The sequence below is a fragment of the Sycon ciliatum genome, chromosome 5 (genome assembly GCF_964019385.1).
Source record: "Sycon ciliatum chromosome 5, ocSycCili1.1, whole genome shotgun sequence".
In the NCBI taxonomy this organism is placed as follows: Eukaryota; Metazoa; Porifera; class Calcarea; order Leucosolenida; family Sycettidae; genus Sycon; species Sycon ciliatum.
The window spans coordinates 31258405-31280506 of NC_088647.1; the positions used below are offsets into that span (position 1 = coordinate 31258405).

Below are 22102 nucleotides of genomic sequence, written 5' to 3' on the forward strand. Positions count from 1 at the left end.
CGTAGACGACAGATAATATGCATCCATCCACACGAACGCACAGAGTAGAGCTTATACAACAGCAGGGGAATCGTCTTAAAGGTTCCATCCGCATACCAGGAATCGTTCCTCCGTGGAGTAGCGCATAATTTGGCGTTCAATGTTGTGTATGGTAAATACATGTAACCTCATGTTCTTCATGTTGCTTTCTTTCATTTTTGAGTGCATGCCTGATCAAATTCGGTGAAATTCGGTGAAATGGGCTGTCGATGACAACAGTGCTAGGTGAACTGTCTTTCGGTGAATTGGGTATCCTGTGAAATGGGCTGTCCGTCAAAAAGGTAGTGTGTGAAATGTCACTCAGTGAACTGTCGTTCGGTGAACTGTCGTTCTGTGAACTGGGTTTCTGTGAACTGTCGGGACACCCTGTAGTTCGCGAACTGAAAAATGTTTGCGAACGTCGTCTTGCTAGTCTTGATCCGGATATCCTCCGTATTTTATTGGCCGAATAGTAGACCCAGCTAGCTAGCTCCCCAGCCAGGCCCACCATTTGAAAGTATTTTTACCGGCAAAAAACGCGTGGAAGAACTCGACTCGATCGAGTCGTGTTACTTTTGACGTCATCATTTCCAAGCACTAGCCGCATCGGCCCGCATGCACTCGACACTCGTAGAGTCGTAGTACTAGATTCGCGATCGCGCTATACTATAGCGCTAGCGCCGGCGACTTCGATTTTATATGCACAGCGCAAAAAAATACTGGAAAAGCGCAAGAACGACAACAGTCACAACAACTAACTAATTCCTTCGTTACCTCGTCAGATTTTGTTGCTTTCTCCTTTGGACGGGCAGTTTGATTGAGCTAATCCCAAGCGAGCTCTGGAAGGAGCTGAGGCGGGAAGATGCTACTTGCTCACAGGCTGGCCTCGGCGAGAGCTTGCCTGGCTGGAAGATGTAAGAGAGATTACGGAACCATCGTTTCCTGTGGATCGACTTAGTCAGTTAGTGACTGCTGCTCGTGCTTGCGTATGTGCGTGTACGTTTGTGCATGTGCACGCGTACGTTCTGTGCGTGCGTGTGTGCGTATGCGTGTGCACGCGACGTTCTGTGCATGCGTGTGTGCCGTTTTCAATTGCAGCACCGTTGATTGTCCGTACTTGCGTGACTTATGTGCCGAGCAAGAAACCTTTCGTCTACTACGTTGAAAAGGACGGGCAACAGGTTCCTCTGGACTTAGAAAGCCCAGATGCACCGCAGTGGCACGACAACAACGACGATTTCTGGAGAAAAGCAGATTTGTTTGTGCAAGACCAGCCAGAGGTGCATCCGCCGTATCATCACATGGTATGCCAAACACGTTACTACTAGTAATAGTATGCTGCAGCTGCTGCTGCTGCTGCTGCTGCTGCTGCTGCTGCTGCTGCTGCTGCTGCTGCTGCTGTTGCTGCTGCTGCTTCTGATGCTGCTGATTCTGCTGCTGATGCTGGAGGTGCATCCGACGTATCCTCACATGGTATGCCAAACACGTTACTATGCTGCTGCTGCTGCTGCTGCTTTTGGTGACCTGCTTCCGTCGCCCCTACCTTGCCTACAAGTGCATGCAAACAACAAAACATGTGTATCTGCTATAGTCAAGCAATGACGTCTCCCATTACCAGTCCTGGAGATGTCCTAGATAGAACATCATAGACTGACCCAGCATACATGATAACATCTATGCTGTTCCCATAGTATTCGTGACGCGTGACTCAAAACTTTGTGTCGCGTCCGAGGAAGATGAACATGTCGCACTCAAAACAAACGCGACGAAGGCCTTTCGTCTTAAAAGTTGTCGTTCTCCTGGCGGCTTGCCTCAAGCGAGTCGAGATTCGTATCTTGCCTCTTGCCTTCACGAATTTTATTTTCCGCGTTGTGGAATGAACGCACGGGGCGTAGTAGTAGTAGTAGTAGTAGTATTTATTATTTGACTAGGGGAGTCCCAACAGGCATGGCCTTGTTACAGGGAACCCTAGGTGAATCTTTGTGAGGTGAGCAAAAGTACCAGCAGATTGTGAAGAAACATTCCAAAGGCAAAACATTCAAAATTGAACCAATGGTTTCCAATGGCTACGAGAAACCCTACATGAAATCCCCAAGCGAAAAAGGCCATTCGGTCGGGTATTCGATGGCAAATCGAATATGCACTACCTCAATCCCCGCCAATCTCTGATATTCTCCGCCTATCCCCTCAAACGTGACCAATTCGGAAAGAAATCCATCGCCATTACGATCGTGCATCCTCCACATACATTCAGAAATGCTCACGCAGCACTTCTTTTCATCGCGTGTGCGCGACCGGTGCTTCCATGACAACTCTGGGACAGGTGACCAATCAGAGCGCGATGTCCTAGATAGGACATCTCCCCGACTGGTTACCTCATGTGTGCGAAGAAAACTCTTCTGACTTCCGGGAAATTCAGCTGGGGTTGGGTTAATGATAGTTGTTGAGAGTCATGTAAAACCGGAAAGTTTCGGTGGCGATTTATTTTCGGTAACTTTGGTGCAGGTAATTGTTACGTAAAATAAAGCGTTTAATACCTAAAACTCAACAAGCTCATGCCATACACATCGTGCCATACATTGTGCATAATGCATATTTGGTTCCGGAAAACTGGTTCGCCTAAATTTTCGCGCTGCCGAACCGTTGATTTTGGGAAATACCGAAAACATTTCACCACCGAAAATTCCCGGTTTTAACGGTGTTAAGGTGCCAGTTGGATGGGTGATTTGCGCGCCATCCTCACCGTATACTACCTGTTCAAACAGTGTGTCTCACACATGCAGCAGTCATAATGTGAAGTGCAGATTCTCACACCTTGGGATAAGTGTAGGTTTTTAGGGTTTTTTTGGGGGGGGGGGGGGGGGGCCGTGGCAATCTTTATGGCTGTGAAGTGCAGATTCCCACACCTTGGGATAAGTGTAGGTTTTTAGGTTTTTTGTTTTTTTGGTGGGGGGGGGGGGGAGGATGCTGTGGCGTACACCAATCGTGACGCGTGCTCGATTTGACTGTTGTTCCGCTTTCAGAAATGGGCACTGGGACTTCTGGGCTTCGGCAGTCTGTTCTACTTCGTTTTCCTCCGTAAGTAGTTTTGTACCCGCTAATATAGGTTGGTGGACTCGATCGCATAACTTGTGCCCACAAGTTCCATGTTACAATTAATTTTTTCCTTGGCTCACCATCTGAGTTCATATAGGTTTCTTCACATTTGCACCTTCTTGTCATTCTCCTCTGCGCTGTTTGGAATTTCACTCCTGAGACCTGCAAATCTGTAATGATCTGACAGCTTTTTGGGCTGTGTGTCTTCACGTGTGTGTGTGGGTATGTGTGTGCGCATGCGTGTGAATGTGTGTGTGTGTGTGTGTGTGTGTGCGTGTTTTATGTGTGCGCACATGTGTGTGTGTGTTTTGTGTTGCCGTCCCTGCACATGTGCTCCTTGCTTGATGGCGATTCCTTTGCAGAGGACGGCAGCGCAGGGCGGGTAAGACCTAACTGTACACGAGAGCATACATTGGAACCCTTATAAGACATAATCCAGTGGGCAGCAGCAGGACGGAGTACTTAGCATACTAAGCGTGGTGCATTTCATCCCAAGATACTTCTCAGGGGCGTCGGAAGGTAATTTAGTGTGGTACGGTCAGCCATCTGAAGTACAAGTTACTCGTGGGGGAGGGGTTGCTGAGCCGAAAATTTTGGAAATTTAGAGCCCAGATCAGTGTATTTTGTTGATTCACAGGGTGTCTGGGGCGAAAAGTGGTGCGGTCAATACCGCAGTGACCGTACCGTGTCCGACGCCCCTGCTTCTGCATGGGTCAATACGCCCGTGCTCCGGGCTATGTCCATACATGTACTACAGTCCGTTCAGAAAAAGATGAGCGCTGGCACTGGCGAGCTCCCATATTTGGTGATTTTTATCGTACACGGCGCAGTGCCGCGAAATTTGAAACTTGATAAAGGATTCGAAAAGGTACCTCAACCGGGGTTCGAACCGCGCAAGGTACTGTTGCAAGTGGAGTGAAACGGCCTGGATTTCCATGGTTTCCCCCAAATTAGAGCTTTCGGGGCAAAACTGGCCAAAATCATATTCTTCTTATGGCTTGTTTTTTTGAAGAAATTGACTTCAGAAACATAACCGGAAGAGCATTGCATGGGCGATTGTGAAAAAAAACTCAAAATTTGACCCACTTATGGCCAAAGCTAGGATATTATCCCTAAGTTCTATGAATGGACTATAGCTATAGGCAAGAGCATGTCCCATTAGTTAGAGTATGTGCTAGTCTTGTTCCTCTGTCTCGTCACACGAATAACTTGGGTGTTCAGTCTGAGTTGGAATCCGTCCTGGCTGACCATTTGGACACTTGAATAGAAGTAAGAAGAGAGGACCAAAGGTTTACAAGTTATCCGATTTTTGACCAGCAGGAACAATTATACTTGATCCGCGTCATCAAAATTGTCGTTTATCTTTCAGCTTGGTTTTTATGTCGCCAATGCTCACTTGGCAGCCCATTTCATCCCACTTTTGGTTAGTAAGTTAGTTTACCTTTAAGGTAGCAGTCTACCCAGAATGGTACCTGCCGTAGGCTATCCGGTATATCTCCAGAACGCATCATTAGAATTGCTTCAAATTTTCAACATAGCATCATCATGTTACTAGGCCGATGTCAGAAAACAAATACTGGCAATAAATCAAACCAAAAAGTGAGATTAGAGAAAGTTTTGAGAAAATGCGGTGCGCAAAACACGGACCATGAAGTCTATGCAGCATAACTTTAGTTTGTACAACAGAAAGCCCCCCCCCCCCCCGGGGACAAAATGTGGTACGACCGTGGACGTACTGGTGGTACCGTGTGCGACACCCCTGCATGTTCACTTGTTGCTGTTGTTTGTGCATCTTCATTATTGAGTCATTGGTGCACCTCCACTAGACAATTTGTAATGGTACGCATGGCGTTTGGATTTCCTCTGTACCATGCAGGCATGGTGCGATGGTTGGACGAATCAAGACAAGTACCTGATGTTTGGCATGGACCCTGGCGAATATCTCACCAAGGAGGATAGAGAAGTGATTGCCAAGCGACGCGAGATCGCACGAAAACTGGTGCGTATCGTTGCACGGCAGTGTAGTGTTCTGAACTATCTTTGCTTGAAATTTGAGAAGCCAGGTTGATAGTGAAGCATCCTCCCCTGTCCTTTTAAGACTGATAATAACCCAAAGATAAAATGCTTAGTTGGTTGTCTCTATTCGATCAAGGTGTTTTCACGGGAATCTCTTGGCAGTTGGCATGTGGCTCACTGTGCCTGTCAGCTGTTTCCTACATGTAGCTTGCTTCGCATGCACAAGTATCTGTTTTTGGTACTTAAAGTATCCACGTGGGAAACAGAGTTAGTGCGTGAGTGAAAGAGAGAGAGAGAGAGAGAGAGAGAGAGAGAGAGAGAACACACACACACACACACACACACACACACACGCGCGCACACACACACACACACACACACACACACCTGTCCTGAACATTGCCGTTTCCGGTTACATGTCCCCTCGTGTGAGGGGCCGACAGACATGGAGAGTTGGGTTGAGGCGCTGTGCCGCATCAACGACCTAGCGAGATTTCCTAGCCATTTCATTGATCCATTTGTTGCAGTTGTGTAGCTGGAATCCTCGGGTTGACTTGCAACAACGATCGCATTTGCTGCAGTGGGCTCTGCAGCAAGGTAGGGCGAGCCGCTGTCGGGTGTCACACGATGGTCCAGAAGCGGTGGTTTGGTTGTGCACTGGAGTAGCAGATGGGGGCATATCCAGGCATTTGTGGACGGCCAGTCCGCCAGGCTGCGGCCTGCTGCCAGCCTGGTCTGCTACGGGTTTGCGACGCTCTTCAGTGCACTTGTGGCGTGGCAGGCCGCTCTTCGAGAAGGATCTGTTACAGATACTGCACTGAATCCGTTCACGAGAGGCCGGCTGTGGTGGTGAAGCAGTTCTGAATGCTGTGCGCCACTCTCCCCGCTGCTGCGCGGTGTCGAACCAATCTCCTTCCAGATGGAGGTGACGGATATCAGTTAGGACGGCATCACGCCAACGCTTTCGGGGACCACATGCAGGGCGTGTGGGTAGTAGTGACCCGAATAACATCTGGCGAGGGGTGCGGTCGTCTTCCATCCTGGCAACGTGACCAAGCCACTCCATCCGCCGTCGAAGCAGGCGAGTTGGGATATCGTCCTGCTTGGTGTCATTCCAGATGACCAGGACTTGGGTGGTCGTTATTCGGTCACTCCAGACTGCCTGTCGGGTAATTTCAAGAATCGACCGAATGCAGCGGAAGTGAAACGTAGATAGGTCGGTGATGTCCTGCTGCAGAGGTACCCAACATTCGGAGCAGTACAGCAGCAGTGACAGTACGCACGCTTCATAAACCACACACACACACACACACACACACACACACAGATGGTGGTGTCGAAACAGGCTGGGTGTAGCTGTTAGTGGGGTGAGGATTGTATTTTTCGAGTCACATTGAACAGAACCGGCTAAATTGACATAGCAAACATGCTTTACTTGCCGCGGCACTGGGTCCTTTTTGTAAAAAAAAAACTGCAATTGACGGCCATCTGCGATGGTCAAAAACAGTTAGAAGTTTTACCACCTCTGTTGGGCAATCAGTGCTTGATACCACCACACAGTACGATGTACTCTTGATCTGATTTGCTCTCCTCTCTGTTATGTGTGCGCGCATGTGTGTGATGGTACATGGTATGTATGTGTGCGTGTTCCTGTGTGTGTGTGTGTGTGTGTGTGTGTGCGTGTGTGTGTGTGTGTGCGTGTGTGTGTGTGCGTGTGTGTGTGTGTGCTTTGCAGCCGTTGCTGACACGTCTTGCAGAGATCCAGCGTCGCAACCCTCTGGACATCCAGCGCGAGGCCTATCTTGTAGCGAGAGACCAATCTCGCCTGACCCTGGGAATGTATCCTTTCTTGATCAAGCTTTGCATAGTGGCTTCCATAGAGTCAAACAACCTGCGATGCACATGCTTTGTCACTGAAACGAAATCAGGACACTGCAGTATGATGAGTTTGGAGTAGGGAGGTTCCTGGTTCCGTATGTGTGTGTGTATATGTGTATGTGTGTGTGTGTGTGTGTGTGTGTGTGTATGTGTGTGTGTGTGTGTGTGTGTGTGTGTGTGTGTGCGCGCGCGCACACGACAGACAGACGGCCATAGTGTTCACATACATCAAGTATGTGTGTGTGCATATATATCTTTATGTATAACACGCGCGCACACACACACACCATCCCTGCTAACGTTATTGATGACTGCTGCAAGTCACACGCTGGGCAGCTATTCAGGAAACCGCGAGCCACTGCAAGCCAATCATTAATCCAAGACTGCATGTTGACAATCTGTAACATGTGCATTGTGATACACCCACACACCACACACACACACCACACACACACACACACACACACACACACACACACACACACACACACACACACACACACACACACACACACACAGCAAGGAGAGGTAGGTCTGTTGCAACGTTCATCTCGTTCATGTTGTTCTATGCCATCTCTCAATAATGGTATAGAAAATGTGCTGATTGCGGGTAGGCGAATAAAGATTTCCGGATACCCGGGCCGGGACAGGAATCTACCAGTGCACATTGTATTGTGCATCGGAACTGTTTCTTGCTGTCTGCGCACACTTTGTTGAGAAAACCTCTTTCTGAAGGAAATGTTAACGGTCACCGCAGACCATCTGGTAAAAGGAGAGCGATCGCTCTCGCGCGCCTTCACTCTCCTTATTTTCTTTTAGGGCGCACTTTTCGTCGCGCGCCTTGAGACTGAATTTCGAGCGCATCCGCATCACTATGAAGTTCTGAAAACACTCAAATATTTCGTAACTCAGCTTTCCCTGAACGGAATCGAGAAATCGAAAGATCTATTCGCATTAGAAAGTTCTCAGCTGTCGGCTCCAACAAATCGAAAGTCGATCCGAGGTTCGATAGTGGAGTGACGGCACTCGCAAGGTATTTTACGTACCTTTGCAAATTTTCACTTCCGCACACATGATTTTGACATAAAGGATTTCCCTCTGTTGCGTGACAGTCCGGGCATGCATACACCTGTGTACGTGTGACGCCAGGCACAGGTCTTTAGCCGTAAGCTACAGAACAAAGCCTCAAAGGAGCGCTCTACGATGAATACTACAAAATTACCATGGATCTTAGCGAATTGTCTCAATTTCCCATTGCGTGTGTCATTGCCCCTGATGAAGGGAAACTAAAGTTGTGGTCCGAACAGCTTTCATTTGTAGTGCGTACGGCGATTTTCCAGAACGAATTTGGCAGCTATTGGGTATTGAATCCGATTGGGGTATGGCAAGATGTTGAAAAAACCCGTATTGTGCTCGCCTTGGATAGATAAGGCGAGCGACTTTTTTTTTTGGGGGGGGGGAGGGTGGTGGGGACTGCTCTCCCACCACTCTCCTTGAGAGGATAGCGAGAGTGATTGCTCACTCTCCTGGATTTTTCTTACACGAAGGTCTAACGGTCGCTGTTGGGGTGATGACTACGCCATAGCTTAGTGGCAGAGCATCGCCGGCCGTAGGCTAGGGTCCCTGGTTCGAGTTCTGTGTTGACAGTTTAATTTCTTCCTCAAACTTTTACCGTTTCTCTCTCTCTCTCTCTCTCCCTCTCTCTCTGTCCGTCTCACTTTCTCTCTCTCTCTCCCTCATTCAACCTTATGGAACCCGTTGTCCTTGACTTCAATGTTCAGTATGGAAAATAAAATGCGTCGCCGCTCTCCCCAGCAAGTGCAGGATGCCACCGGTAACATTGGCTTCTCTCTGATCCACGAGCTAGAAATGTCCCGCACCGCACCAAAGCCGGACATCAGCAAGTACAAAACACCGATCGGTGGGACTGGCCCTGGCTGAATAGCATGCGCACCTAGCGAGCACAGCGCTATCTCGCTGGCGGCGGCGGCACAAACTTTGAAGTTGCTGTTTGGAAGTGGATGCATGAATGCAATCGCTGCTCTTGTTCCGTGCAGTGCTCACAGAATAGCAATTGCCGACAAAGCGGAGTCCCGCAGCCTCCAAACACAAATCACTTTTATCTCTAGAGTTCAATTCATGTTGGAAGTGCCTGATCCTATTGCTACTCCGTGTCTTGCTGGTGTTCTTGCCTTTGTTCAAGTCACTAAATGTGTTACTGCAGTAGTTACTGGCGGTATGTATTTATTGCTATAATTTCTCCGTTGCATCCAACTTGTTAGTTTACCAGTTTACCTGACATCTTTTTAAGTAAAGTTTCAACATGTGGGCCATGAACGATTGATTTGGAGTTGCATCCCAAAGGCATTACTGTGTGGGCATGTGTTCATGTACTTTCATGATGTCATTGCACTGTGATATGTGTGCGTGCGTGTGTGTGTGTGTGTGTGTGTGTGTGTGTGTGTGTGTGTGTGTGTGCGTGCGTGTGTGTGTGAGTGCGTGTCGGTGTGTGTTGAGTTGGGTGGTTCAAAAGCCAATTGAGTCATTTTTCCAAGAGTCCCTTTGAATTAGGGGTGAAACGAATTTTAGAACGTTCAACCAGGTTCGCTCCAAATGGGAGTTGAAGAGAATTTGATTTGTTACTTCAAGGTGTCGAGCGTTCGTCGATGCACGCGTAGGACTAAGTACATGCAGTCGCATGCTTGCACTCCAAAAATAATAATAACAATGTACATGTATATCGCACAGAGCTCAGTCAGCCACCCTCGCCCCCAGGTCCCCACTACAGGTTACAGCAGCTATTCAAAAAAGAAACGGTGATTTGCAGATTGTGCCATTCTTGGCGGTTTTACGAATGTGACGGATTAGATTGGAAAGGCTTCCTGTCTGAAGCCTTTCCATACTGGTACTCGATGTTCCAGTTTTGTGACACGAGAATGGCACGAGAATTAGTGTACCGCTGAGTGTACCGCTATACACGTGGTCGACACTTAGTCGACACGTTGTTGATACTTTTTTGACACGTGACCCCGTCAACGGTCTGCTTTGTGCCAATGCCACTCGGTAAACGCCGATGCCGCGTACGACAAAGACGACTATCCCGTACGCGAAATAGTTGAGAACTGCATGACGTGGACCTGACGGCAAGGACAACTGCGAGGAGACCCCTTTCGGTCGACGGGAAGGAGAACTGCATGCAGAAGTCGACGAAGTCGAACGAGGAGGCCCCTTTCCGTACCCCGTACTGCAAAGTGCCATTGATGGATGCCTTTTGCACCTGGAACGACCCCTTAAACGCTGTCGCGGCGACTATCCCGTACGCGAAATAGTTGAGAACTACTGACGTGGACCTTTTGCACCTGGGACGGCCCCGTAAACGCTGTCGACGATGTCGTGTCGGCGGAGTGAATGTGCAGGGTGAAAAGAATTGCTGCAAAGACGTCCGCTCTAGGCCTTTGGAGACATCGTGGGAACTCCTTCCGGTACTATACAAACTGCTGACGTGGCCGTGGACATGTACATGGAGACATGGTGGGACTTCATGTACATGAATACATGGTGGGAATTCCTTCCGCCACCCCCGTACCGCAAAGCCAACGGTGGGGAAGGAGAAGTGCAGACGTGCAGGAAGACGAGCGAGGAGGAACCAGGACGAGCGAGCAATGGCAGGACTAGCTGGACCGTAAGTAATAGCTGAATTGTGCATGACAACTTGACATCCATGCGGCACTCGCCACTTGCCACTGCATATTTCTTGTCCACTAACAATGTCTCTCCTCTGCCCCCTGTGTGTCCACGGCCCTGTTGCTGAATTGGCCCGATGAATCGAATGTCTTCCGCAACTGGAACGGCCCAGTAAACGATGTCGCGTCGGCGACTGAATGCGCTGGAGGGAAAATATTGCTGCGAAGACGTTTCCTCTAGACCACGGTAAGGCAACCCATTGATATGTTGCCAGTTACCTTCTACTAACACGTTATCAGGTGGAGTGTGTCTTGTACTCACGTTATCAGGTCGAGAGCGTATTGTAGTCACTCTCTCTATTCCTGTACTTCATTACGTTTAAGGTGTACGTATAACTTCTCAAAAAAATTTAATGGTCTACAGTCGTGTCGGAAGGGTACGGTGGGACTGTAGACCTGTTACCTTCTAACACGTTATCACTATATCAGGTCGAGAGCGTATTGTAGTCACTCTCTCTATTCCTGTACTTCATTACGTTTCAGGTGTACGTATAACTTTTCCAACAAATTTAATGGTTCACGTCTTCAGATAGAGAGCGTATTGCACCCACTGTCTAGTCTCTGTAGTGCATTGAGATTTTGTTGATCGCACATGAAAATGGATACACAGGCAAAGCAGGCCAAGTACATGGCGAGATGTCGCCAGAAGAACGTCTTCAGATAGAGAGCGTATTGCACCCACTGTCTAGTCGATTTTGTGGATCGCACATGAAATGGATACACAGACAAAGCAGGCCAAGTATATGAGAGAGTGGACGATGTGCGGATCGACACGGCCTGCGGGTACTTCATTAAAGTTACCCGTGACATAACTAGGATAAAAGTTAATCACTGCAAAGACATTGCCAAGTATGTGAGCACTTTGGACTTGACAGAAGAGTGCAAGGGCGACGTTGACAAAACATACCGCGGTGACTGTCACCATCATGACAGCAGGGCACATCGCACGCAGCATCGCAGATCGTGTCGAATTGCGCATCATAATATTGCAAAATTGCTCCTGTGCAGGCAAGTGGATTTCATTGCACTTCTCAGTTTGGGAAATGCTCGATTATGACAATTCTGCGTGTGAGTGCACTAGCCCTGAACATACATGTAGGTGACCCGTTTGTGGTGTCTCATAGCTAGCCCTTTCCCAAAGATGCTCGCCACTTTTTTCGGAACTTTTCGGTGTTTAGGAAGAAATCGCAACTTTCACAACTTTCTTCATTTTTCGGAACTATTTCGCAATTTCTCCGCAACCTTGGCGCAATTGGCCCCATGGTATGGGGTCGAAAGATCAAGTCACCGACTACATGTTGCATTGTTGGACAAATACATACTCGTGCTCGCTCATTTCTCGCCTGCCTTCAGGCTCATTTCTGAGAAACAGTAGATCAACGGTAGTTACGATAATTATGTGCATTCCCTTTTCCGTGCACTGTAATGATGTACATGTACATGTAGGATACATGCAACAGGCTACTGGCACTGTGTAAAATGGTGGTTCACAGCAGGAAGGGGTGTACGAGTTTGCTGTCGCAGCATCGCTGCATTTCTGCTATTTCTGCTCCCTGTTTTGTAGGTTTTGCACAAGAACTCTCCAATTTTGAGTTGCGATGTTGGCAACTTTTGAGCTTTTTCTGAAAATATGGATGCGATTTCAGCAACTAGCACTTGTTTTGGCACGGTTGCGAAAAGCATAAGTTGCGAAAAACTATGGCATCTTTGGGAAAGGACTACTCATAGCCTACCTCACGACCTTCTGCTTTCTTTCTTCATCACTTGTATCTTGCAGGTATATCATCCCGTGACGACCACATTGAAGTCTGAATTTGAAGTGTGAAGATGCTTCAGCAACCACATCGTACTTTTCCATTGCTTTCATTGTGCTTCTACTGTGCATGTGTGTAACTTGTGGGGTAAACATGTGATGACATTGTATGCTGGCGACACGGTCAGATGTTGTCCATGCGTCTAACGTACACGTGCATGTTATGCATTGAAAAGGATTTGCCACTTGCGATCCTGGGACGAGTATCAGGTCAGCTTTGTCCTGTCTGGGCTGTATCAGATTGCTGTTCACTTCTCTATCTGTTGGATGTGTGACTTTCTGCAAGTTTCTGGTGTATGATGGCCACTTCCTTTCTTGTCACTTTGTATGATATTACATTCTGTATTCGCTGCTTCCATGGCGTGGTCTGCAAACTGCAATCCTTGGGCAAATGTCATGTTTGCTATGTTGTGCTTTGGCCGTCAGCTTGTCTACACGCTGTAGTTGAATTATTTTTGTTTCACAACTGACTTCCTCAAGTACGGTGGCCACTGCTTTGCATGGCATTATATATGAAGAATTTCCTGTTTGTGTCGTGCGCATGTGCGTATGTGTGCGTGGCCACGTGTGTGTGCCGTGTGCATGTGCGTATGTGTGCGTGGCCACGTGTGTGTGCCGTGTGCATATGCATGTTTGTGTATCTGTGTGCGGGGTAGCGAGGCGGGGAAGGCTGGTATGTATCAGTGTTTTATTGCAGTCTCATGGCTACATACAGTACATCGCGCGTGGTCATCATGTTTATCTTCGGGGTTGGGGTGGGGAGGGAACGGAAAAAGAACTGAAATTATCCATATAAAACCGCTCTGTGAGCGGTTCTGAAAAACCTTTACTGGTACTGCCCCGTCGTAAAAGTAAGAAATTAGAACTGGTCCATTGTCCTCCCAAATGCGAACTGATCCACCTAAATCATGAATGACGGGACCCGAACGCACCAGTAGCACGAGGTTCCTACCTGTGGACGCAGATGGGGACGTTGGTCCGGACCAAAGGCCATGTACTGTACTAGCGGTAGGTGGTGTTACCCTATGATAATTGCTGTCCTGTGCCCTCCCGACCTCGTGCTACTGGTGCGTTCGGGTCCCGTCATTCGCGATTTAGGTGGATCAGTTCGCATTTGGGAGGACAATGGACCAGTTCTAATTTCTTACTTTTACGACGGGGCAGTACCAGTAAAGGTTTTTCAGAACCGCTCACAGAGCGGTTTTATATGGATAATCTACTTGTGGGGTCTTTATTCCCGTAGCTATGCAGAAGACGTTACTTCAGTAACGTCTGGCGCTAGCCAGGGTCCACACAGCTTTAATTTGGTGTTTGTTTGTTTGTTTGTTTGTTTGTGTCACGGCTGGAGCTATCCCGTATCTGTCCCGTATCTGTGACTACAAAGGCTCTACAGGATTGTACATTACAGCTGTCCACAATATTTGCGGGCTCCTGTATCTGTCCCGTACCGTACCAATATTCGTCGTATTATGTATACGACTCCCTGATGTAGATGGAGATTTGGAAAGAAATAGGGAGACGAGGAGGAAATTAAATTAGAATAGACGCCGAATAGGTGATAGGATGCGTCAGCATAAACATACTTTGGAAGAGAGATCCCGTCGTCTCCAAAATAAGCGTGAACGAGCGATTCAGCGCCGGTCACAGGAAACGTCGGAAGAGAGATCCCGTCGACTCCAGAATGCCCGTGATCGGCAGAGTCCGCCGGTCCCAGGCAACATCAGGACAGACATCTTGTTGAGTCCAGAACGCCCGTGATCGGCAGAGTCTAAGCCGGTCCCAGGAAACGTCAGGACAGACATCCTGTCGAGTCCAGAACGCCCGTGATCGGCAGAGTCAGCGCCGGTCCCAGTAAACGTCAGGACAGACATCCCGTCGACGCGCAGAAAAACTAAATCTGCAGCTTCCTTTGGCGTCGGACAGGATACGTATTTAAGGAGACTGTAAAGTTATGTAATGTCCAACTTTCGACGTGAGCAGCAGGTCACTCGCGTTGATTTTTCGACGTGCGAGCCAAATAACGCGAGCTGAACTTTCGCGTCGCAATCATCCCGTCGACGCGCAGAAAAACTAAATCTGCAGCCTCTTTTGCCGTCGGACAGGATACGTATTTTAGGAGACTGTAAAGTTATGTAATGTGCTCCACAGGCAACCATGCATTCGGCGTCGTCATTGGCTCAACAGGTCAATGTACATGTGTTACTACAAAAAGGCCAGAAAATCCGATTACTGTATTAAAATCAACTCATTTTCGCTGGCGATTTAATTTCGCTGATTTCGCCGCTTGGTACCAACCGGCCAAAGTAAATCGCAGGCCAAAGTTTGTCATAATTATGGCCCATAATATGGGCAAATGATGCATGATTGAGCAATGGATGCATGTGAGAGCAAAAATACCGATCGATTTCAAATTTGACGTGAAATGTGGAAACGTTTTTGCAATACAGTGATGTGGCCAATCAACGGAAAAAGACATTTCCATCAGTTCTTAAAACATGTACGATGAGCTAGGCAAAAAAGCATAAAAGCATAGCGTGGGGCCCTGAGCTTCCAAGCTCTCTCGTTTGGAATAGTTCGCGAGTTCGTCAAGCGAAACGTACAGTTCTTCAGAATGTTTCGTTCGCCTTTATTGGTTTTTCTTTCAGCCCTACTTTTCAATATCTCTCCCCTCTCCCGGGGCGGGGGTACAAGTGTGTGGGTGTGTGTGGGTGTGTGTGGGTGTTTCTATTTGTGTACCGTACGTATCACAATGCATGGCATGCCCCCCCCCCCGGGCCTCCCCCTCTAGCTTGGGTGATTCTTGAGTGCCCACTTTGTAAGGAGAAAGTGCTGGTATCTGCGTTATGCTGTTGCTGATGCTGTCATTCATCATTGCTGCTGCTGCCACTGTCATTTTTGGTCTCGTTGTTGTTTCGGTTGTTCACGGTTGTGTTTTTGTTGTCGTTCTTGCTGTTGTTTGTTTCAATTCTTTATTCTCACGATGGCACCATTGCCAATAAGACGTGTTGTTTGAATTCTTTGTTCTCACGATGGCACCATCGCCAATAAGAGATAAGTTTATGATTAGCTGAGATGCTGTGGATGGGGCTGCGGGTTGTTGTTGTTGTTGTTCTTGTCGTCGGGGTTATTATCGTCATCGGCGTCCTGTTTGCCGAAAATTGTCATTTTTGCACATCGGCTGTTGTCAGCCATACAGCGGTGCACTAGAGGCAAGTATGGGTTTATGTATATACGCTAGGACAAAAGTTGGTAAGCCCTGATTTTGTGTGCTAAATCCTCTCGGAAAAGTCTGAGTGTGCGAAAAACATGAAATGAGTTCTTACACACACACACACATGGATATTCTCGTGGAATTTCAGGAGATTCTCCAACGCTCATTGAGCTCTCCGAACTTCGGAGGTGGTTGAAACCTGGAGATTCCCGTTTTAATGAATCTACGCATGCGAACTACACGCATGTCTCCAAGCACGACCGAAACATTTTTATGATTATTATCGTACATCGTGCTCGGGACTCTCAGGTCCGGAGCCCGTTTGGCGTGTTGTACTTAAATCAACATCGACATCCATTCTTTTATTCTTCCCGTTCTTCATCTTCCAAGAGAGGTTCCTCCGAGAAACAGTCAAGAACAGAAATACACTCTTTGTTCGTAAGATGGCTGGCAAATTGATCATTTTTTTGCGATCGACCAGAACATGCACCGGTTGTTTTGCCCCATCCATTGGCTTCGGACACCCTATGCTCACTATGGGTTTCGAACGTACCACTGTTTGCCACGGGGAATTAATGCACCGACGAATTATTTTGGGCTCAAAATTTGGAAATTTTTCTGCTTGGCCACCCTGGGCCCTGGTCATGGTGGTCAGATACGAAATTTATACCATCAACTTTCCATTTGTGACAAGTCCTTGAGTACACGTACGAGAGTTGCGGGAGCTCGAGAGTGCTGAATGCACTTTGGTACAGAACCTTAGGGCGCGTTCGAATTGTCACTCTGACTTTTCGAGGAGTTCCGTTTTTCTGAAGAGGTGGCCTTATTGGCCTCTTCAGAACAACGAAGCTCCTCGAAATTCCTCAGCCTCATCCGATGGGAGAGGTAGATTAGTTTCGAAGAGTTTGGAATAGCTACGTCACATAGTACGTGGAGATGGTCGACCTGATCGGACGTCATCATCGCCATGACAATTCCACTGAAAAACTCTAAAATAGTAGAAAGTTACTAGAAACCGTTCTAATGGGACACTTCAACTAATCTCTTTATAAAATTAGTTTGAACAGTTGGTGAAGACAATTCGAACGCGCCCTTAGACAGGTATAGAGAAGAGAAAACAAAGATGGTATGCCGATGCGCCAAATAATCAGTACACCTACGTGGAATCCTATAACTTGAACTTTTAAAATAATTATGGTCCAGGACCGATTTCAGTTAATGTCTGGTAGTTCAAACCTATGCCTAACACAACCTGCATGCTGCAGTACGAGTACTCGTCTGCTTCTGCCGTTTCTTCAAAAGCCCGACTATCTGAGACTAAGTTAGAGAGCACGGTCACCTACACGATACACCAACCTGCACACATATACCTACAGGCAGTATACATGTACACGTGGGAACGAACGTCACACACCCTCTGCGAACAATGACTAGGCGTATGGATTGTTGAAAAAGACACTAAAAACACCTAGGTAACTTCAGCCTGGCTACAGGTGTTTTCTCCCCACATGATGCTCAGCCAGGAGTCCGGGTGGGACAAGCCAGATCTACCTTCCCACACTGGCTTTCACCCTGCTGTTGGTAACGTTCGCTTTCCGTTGATATCACCTTAGCCAGAGAAAACAACACGCTCTCTTTTCAAGTAGCGAAATTTGAAATTGAAATTTGGGCATTCAACTGAAAGAAAGGCAATACGTTAGAGTGACGGCAACATCAAGAAAATTCTAGAAACAGCTTGATTTGTAATCCAGGAGGTGCACACCATTTCCATGAAGCTAAAACATTAGCATCACTAGTGCCCAGTGGTGTATGCATAGCTATTGGGAGAGAGAGAGAGGGGGGGGGGGGTGCAATATTGGAAAGCAAGTTGAAATAACACAATTTTCAGCATCATTGAAAGAAACAAGCTCACAATGAAAGCAGCTAGGGGTTCCAGTTCGTAATGGTGCTGAGCAGTCCGGTATCACCGGCATCTAAGATACTCATTTCAGTACATAATGTTATTTCAGTATCAGCACTCAACAAATAAGACTTGACATATGTACAAACGGACACTTACATCTCACATTGGATTTTTTTACACGAATGCTGCCAATGCAGAAGCAGCTCAATGAACCTGGTGCCGTGACTGGCAACTCTGGGCATCTTCGCCAACTACCAACTTGAGCATCACGAGCCTCCTGGGTCTCTGTGGGAAAGAGTGGAAAGAAAGACGAAACAGGACGTGTGTGTAAACAGGACAGATCCACTGTGATTCTTTTAAGAGTAAAGACAAGCAATCATGATTTTCTGCAGAAAAAGTACCGAGTTTTCCACAGTATAAGCCACACTGGAGTATAAGACTCACCCAGATTTTTGTCACGAAATACTGAAAATCACATCTACCTTATTTACCACCGTAATAAGCCGCACCGACTTTTTTTGTTTTTAAAGTGCGGCTTATGCTACGGAAAATATGGTAGTTTTCGTTTCGTTTTACTATGCGAGGCACGCAGAAGGACCATGTAGTTCAAGAGCCGTCTTTAATGCTTGTAAGACCACGTTATTCTAATGCTGTTCAGAATCAGTGATCTCTGGATATTAGTGGATAGCGACGTAAAGTGGCAGCAATTTTCTGGCCGTCCAATGCGGCAAATGGCGTAAACTAAATATATCGCAAACATCGTTTTATATCCGCACTGCTACCGTCCGGAATGCCTTGCCCGCAGACCTGGGAGCCATAGCCTCGCAGTCCTTGTTTCCCAGTCACTTTTGCACGCACTTCTCTGACACCAAACACAATGCCACTCATCACTGACTTGCCTCTGTCCTTCTTCTTCGAGCTTTGCGCTTATTCTTATTTTGTGTTTCTGTTTCGGTATATTTCGTATTTCAAGGCATACCCCGAGGCTATAGGTATCATTGAGTACAGGACCATTCTGGAACATTCAGTCTATATTACTGTAAGACATGTTATTATAACGAGTCGCAAATTTAACGATTGTCCGAAATTCATAGGTTAACGAGAAGATATGTTAACGATCCTTCAGTAATCCGCCATGTCCAAACACAACATATATGAAGCCATACGGCCTAAACGGATCTTATTATGACGAAGAAATGTCATCCGTTAAAACGTTAGATTTACTTCCTCGTTAAATATACATGTACATGTCTTACAGTATGTATTTTTCTAGCTAGGCTGTTCACTAGCCATCCACTGTCTGCTCTCTTAACCCTACAGCCTCCCATTATAATGGAACTCCCTTCAATTTAGACTATGTCTTTGGGAAGTCCTCAAATATACAATAATGATAATAGTCCAGTAGTGTGCTTCACTGTCCGAAGAGTGCTCAATGCCCATGTAGGGCAGAGCCTTGTACACAAGAGAGAGTTTGGAAGCTTTGTTACAACTCTGAGTTTCACATATTACTACGATCATCATCAGGCAACTGATCATCAGTTGCCTGATGATCGTAGTAATACGTGAAGCTCCGAGGTGTAACAAAGCGTCCAAACTCTCTCTTGTGCAATAATGATAATATCAGCAATCAGCTAGGTACAGTGAAGAACGAGAAAGGCCCAAACTATAATGCTAAGGCAACCTACTTACACTTCCTTATGGGTTGGCCATCTAGTCCGCTGACAAACTATTGCTCAAGGTCGGCAAGGATCTCGTTTTCTGCAGCCTTGTCTGACTGAATTTCTCGCTTCCAAACTGCACCAGTTTGATCGGTGTTGTCCCAGAGATTGGTGTACCCGTCCTGGTTGTCTTCATCATCACCATACTGCCATGCATCTGCGTTGCTGTCGTACTTCTGTTGCAACTCGGCTATGTCCTCTCGTTCCTGTGCTTGCACACGATCGGCGTCCGCGTGGCGGCCGAATCCCTTTTCGAAGCCGAGTGGCTCTGTCGTCGTCGGCGATACTGTGGTGGTGGGTTGTGTTGTGGTGGTAGTGGGTGCTGCAGTGCTGGCAACTTCAGCAGAGCGTGCAGTCGCTGAGGCAGCTGTGGTCATGGGAGCGGTTCTTGGCGACGATGTCACCGGGGGCATTGACGATGTAGCTTCTTCAGGTGCTTTGGATCCTGTTGGAGTTAACGTTGTAGTTTCTTCTGGCGCTGTGGAGCCAGTCGGAGTTGATGGTGTGCTTTGCTCAGGTGCTGTGGATCCTGTGGTCACCTGGATTTGTGCATTGGTTGACACAACTTCAGATGAGGACAAACTCAGCCTGATGGATTCCGTGCTGGAAGATGCGACTGGCGCAGTCCTTGCCCCCGTGGCTCCAGAGCTTGTGAGTGGCTCTGAGGAGCCCGTAGTCAGGCCAGGACCTGGTGAATGCATCCCGGTAGAAACCGGAGTGGCAGCTATCTTACTAGAAGTACTCTCAGTGGATACGCCCGGTTGTGTGGACGAACCGACCGAGACACTGCTTGCTATCGCCCGTGATGTAGTGAGAGTGGTGGCTGCCTCTACTGCAGTACTGGTTGACAGGGTGGAGCGCTCCGAGAATGTTGCTGGCGCAGATGATACCAGTGGAGACCCACTGGTTGTTTGCTTTGCCGGCACACGAGTCATCGACACCTGCCTTGATACTGAAGAGGGCGATGGAGAAACGGGCGAAGCACTTCCGTGGGGCGATATGGAGCGTGCAGGTGATGCCACAACTGCAGATTTGCTGAAGTGTGGAGTAGCTGTACGGCCTTGAGGCGATGCTGTGACTGGTGTGTTAGTTGTCACTCCAGGAACAGTCGTCGTCACGGACGAGATGGTCTGTGACCCGGTAACAAGCGAGGTAGCAACAATTGAGCTCGAACCACTAACCTGTGAACTGGTAGCAATGGTAGAGGTTGCGGGTGACAATGGCGTCGTCGGCAGAACTCCTTTTGAAACATGGCCGTGAGTTGTCACAGCTCCTCCAGTTGTCACCGGTCCTCCAGTTGTCGGTGTTTGGTTCTGGGTTTCTGATGGCAGACTGGAGGGTACGGAGGGTGACGGTATGTGCTGTGTTGCCGTTTCTGCTGTTGGTTCCATTGTCGGTGCTGCGGAAACGGTTACGCGAGGCGCAGGTAACGATGCTGAAACCGTGCGTGGGCCCACCGTAGGGTTGCCGAGAGGTGATGATGTCGCCAAGCCACCACCACCTCCACCTGCCGTGGGGGAGTTACCTCTTGTGACAGAGCCAGTGCTGGATGATGTCACTGCCTCACCAGATGATGTCACCTCTTCGCTGGATGAGATCCTTGATTCACTGGGCGCAATAGCAGTGGCAATCTGGCCAGGGGTGGAGCCAGTTGAACTAGTCTCGCTCAAAAAGCTATTGGAGGTTGGCTCTGGAAATGTCGTCGATGTACTGCTTGCAAGACCAGTTGTGACCATCTGGGCTTTAGATGTACTTGCCCCAGGTGTTTTTGGTCCGCGACTCGTCTTGGTTGATGAGAAAACCACTTCGCCACTGGTCGCCGAAGTTGCACCACCTGCCTGCGTTGACTGGGCAATTTCACCAGGGTGAGTGCTGCCGACACCAGGCGGAGCAGCGCTGAGTGCTGGCGTGACGGTATTGCCAGACCACGCTGTCGGCGAAGCGTGACCAGCTGTGTTCGTCGCTGCACGCGCCGAGGTTGTCGGCTCAGCCGTAGTCACGCGTCGCAGGATGTCCGGATAGGCGTCGAGACATTGCTGGGCGCTCATAGGCGGCGGTGTGTTGGCAGGTTGACGCGGCGGAGCATAGGGACGCCACGGCCGAACAGGAGGCAAGTCCCACCAATCGTTGAACGGAGGGTGCGCAGGTCGAGTGAACCACCTGCCGAAGCTGGCTGACCGGCGTCTGGTCGCCGCTCGGCGCCTCGATTGGTATCGGTGGCCGTCGTAACCACGTCGCCTCTTCCAAATATACGAGTCAGCCGGTAGGAGCAACAACACAAGGAGAAGCATGGCTACGAGAGCCAAGCTCCGTTGTGACGCGGTTCCTGCCATTTTCCGTCCTCGTCCCGGTCGTCGAACGAGTTCTCCGAGACAACAAGAAACGAAATTCCGCTTCGCAGAAAGGGAAAAAAGGCCAGTGCAGTCGACAAGCCGTCAATAGCCGACCTGCGACGGTTGAGAGGGGAAGAGAGAACACCGAGCTTCGATGTTCCTTCTTGTTCTTGTTGCAGGAGTTCGGCTTCGTTTTGCAGGATAATATTCGGCTGCATCCATAGGCCACGGGTTTGCTGCGTGCTTCTTTGGCGCGATCAAAAACAGCTTCACAACTAACTTTCTTCACTTGCGAAGCAGTGTTCCACTCGAAATACACAACCATGTATGTTGACGAAGGTGCAGCATGCAGTCAGTGTACTGACTGTGTAGC

General features: G+C 48.3%; 2 protein-coding genes across 2 annotated transcripts; one reads left to right on the forward strand and one right to left on the reverse strand.

The window, feature by feature from the left end:
• Positions 1–757: 757 nt before the first annotated feature.
• LOC135818329 (uncharacterized) lies at positions 758–9407 on the forward strand. The gene is made up of 7 exons (XM_065331685.1): positions 758–932; positions 1117–1322; positions 3042–3096; positions 3477–3496; positions 4991–5113; positions 6866–6969; positions 8790–9407. The coding sequence occupies exons 1-7, from the start codon at positions 881–883 to the stop codon at positions 8947–8949; spliced, it is 720 nt and encodes a 239-aa protein (XP_065187757.1). The 5' UTR covers positions 758–880; the 3' UTR covers positions 8950–9407.
• A 7990-nt stretch (positions 9408–17397) lies between these two features.
• Positions 17398–21968, reverse strand: LOC135818331 (mucin-2-like). Its single transcript, XM_065331687.1, has 2 exons — positions 19368–21968; positions 17398–17963 (listed from the first exon to the last, which is right to left on the reverse strand). The coding sequence occupies exon 1, from the start codon at positions 21727–21729 to the stop codon at positions 19405–19407; it is 2325 nt and encodes a 774-aa protein (XP_065187759.1). The 5' UTR covers positions 21730–21968; the 3' UTR covers positions 17398–17963; positions 19368–19404.
• Positions 21969–22102: the final 134 nt, after the last annotated feature.

What these genes read in the sequence shown, in the direction of transcription:
- LOC135818329 (XM_065331685.1), top strand. Translation starts at nt 881, where the DNA reads ATGCTACTTGCTCACAGGCTGGCCTCGGCGAGAGCTTGCCTGGCTGGA. An exon ending in GCGAGATCGCACGAAAACTG is followed by an intron (nt 5,114 to 6,865) that starts GTGCGTATCGTT and finishes TGTGCTTTGCAG; the next exon opens with CCGTTGCTGACACGTCTTGC. An exon ending in TCTCGCCTGACCCTGGGAAT is followed by an intron (nt 6,970 to 8,789) that starts GTATCCTTTCTT and finishes TTCAATGTTCAG; the next exon opens with TATGGAAAATAAAATGCGTC.
- LOC135818331 (XM_065331687.1), bottom strand. Translation starts at nt 21,729, where the DNA reads ATGGCAGGAACCGCGTCACAACGGAGCTTGGCTCTCGTAGCCATGCTT.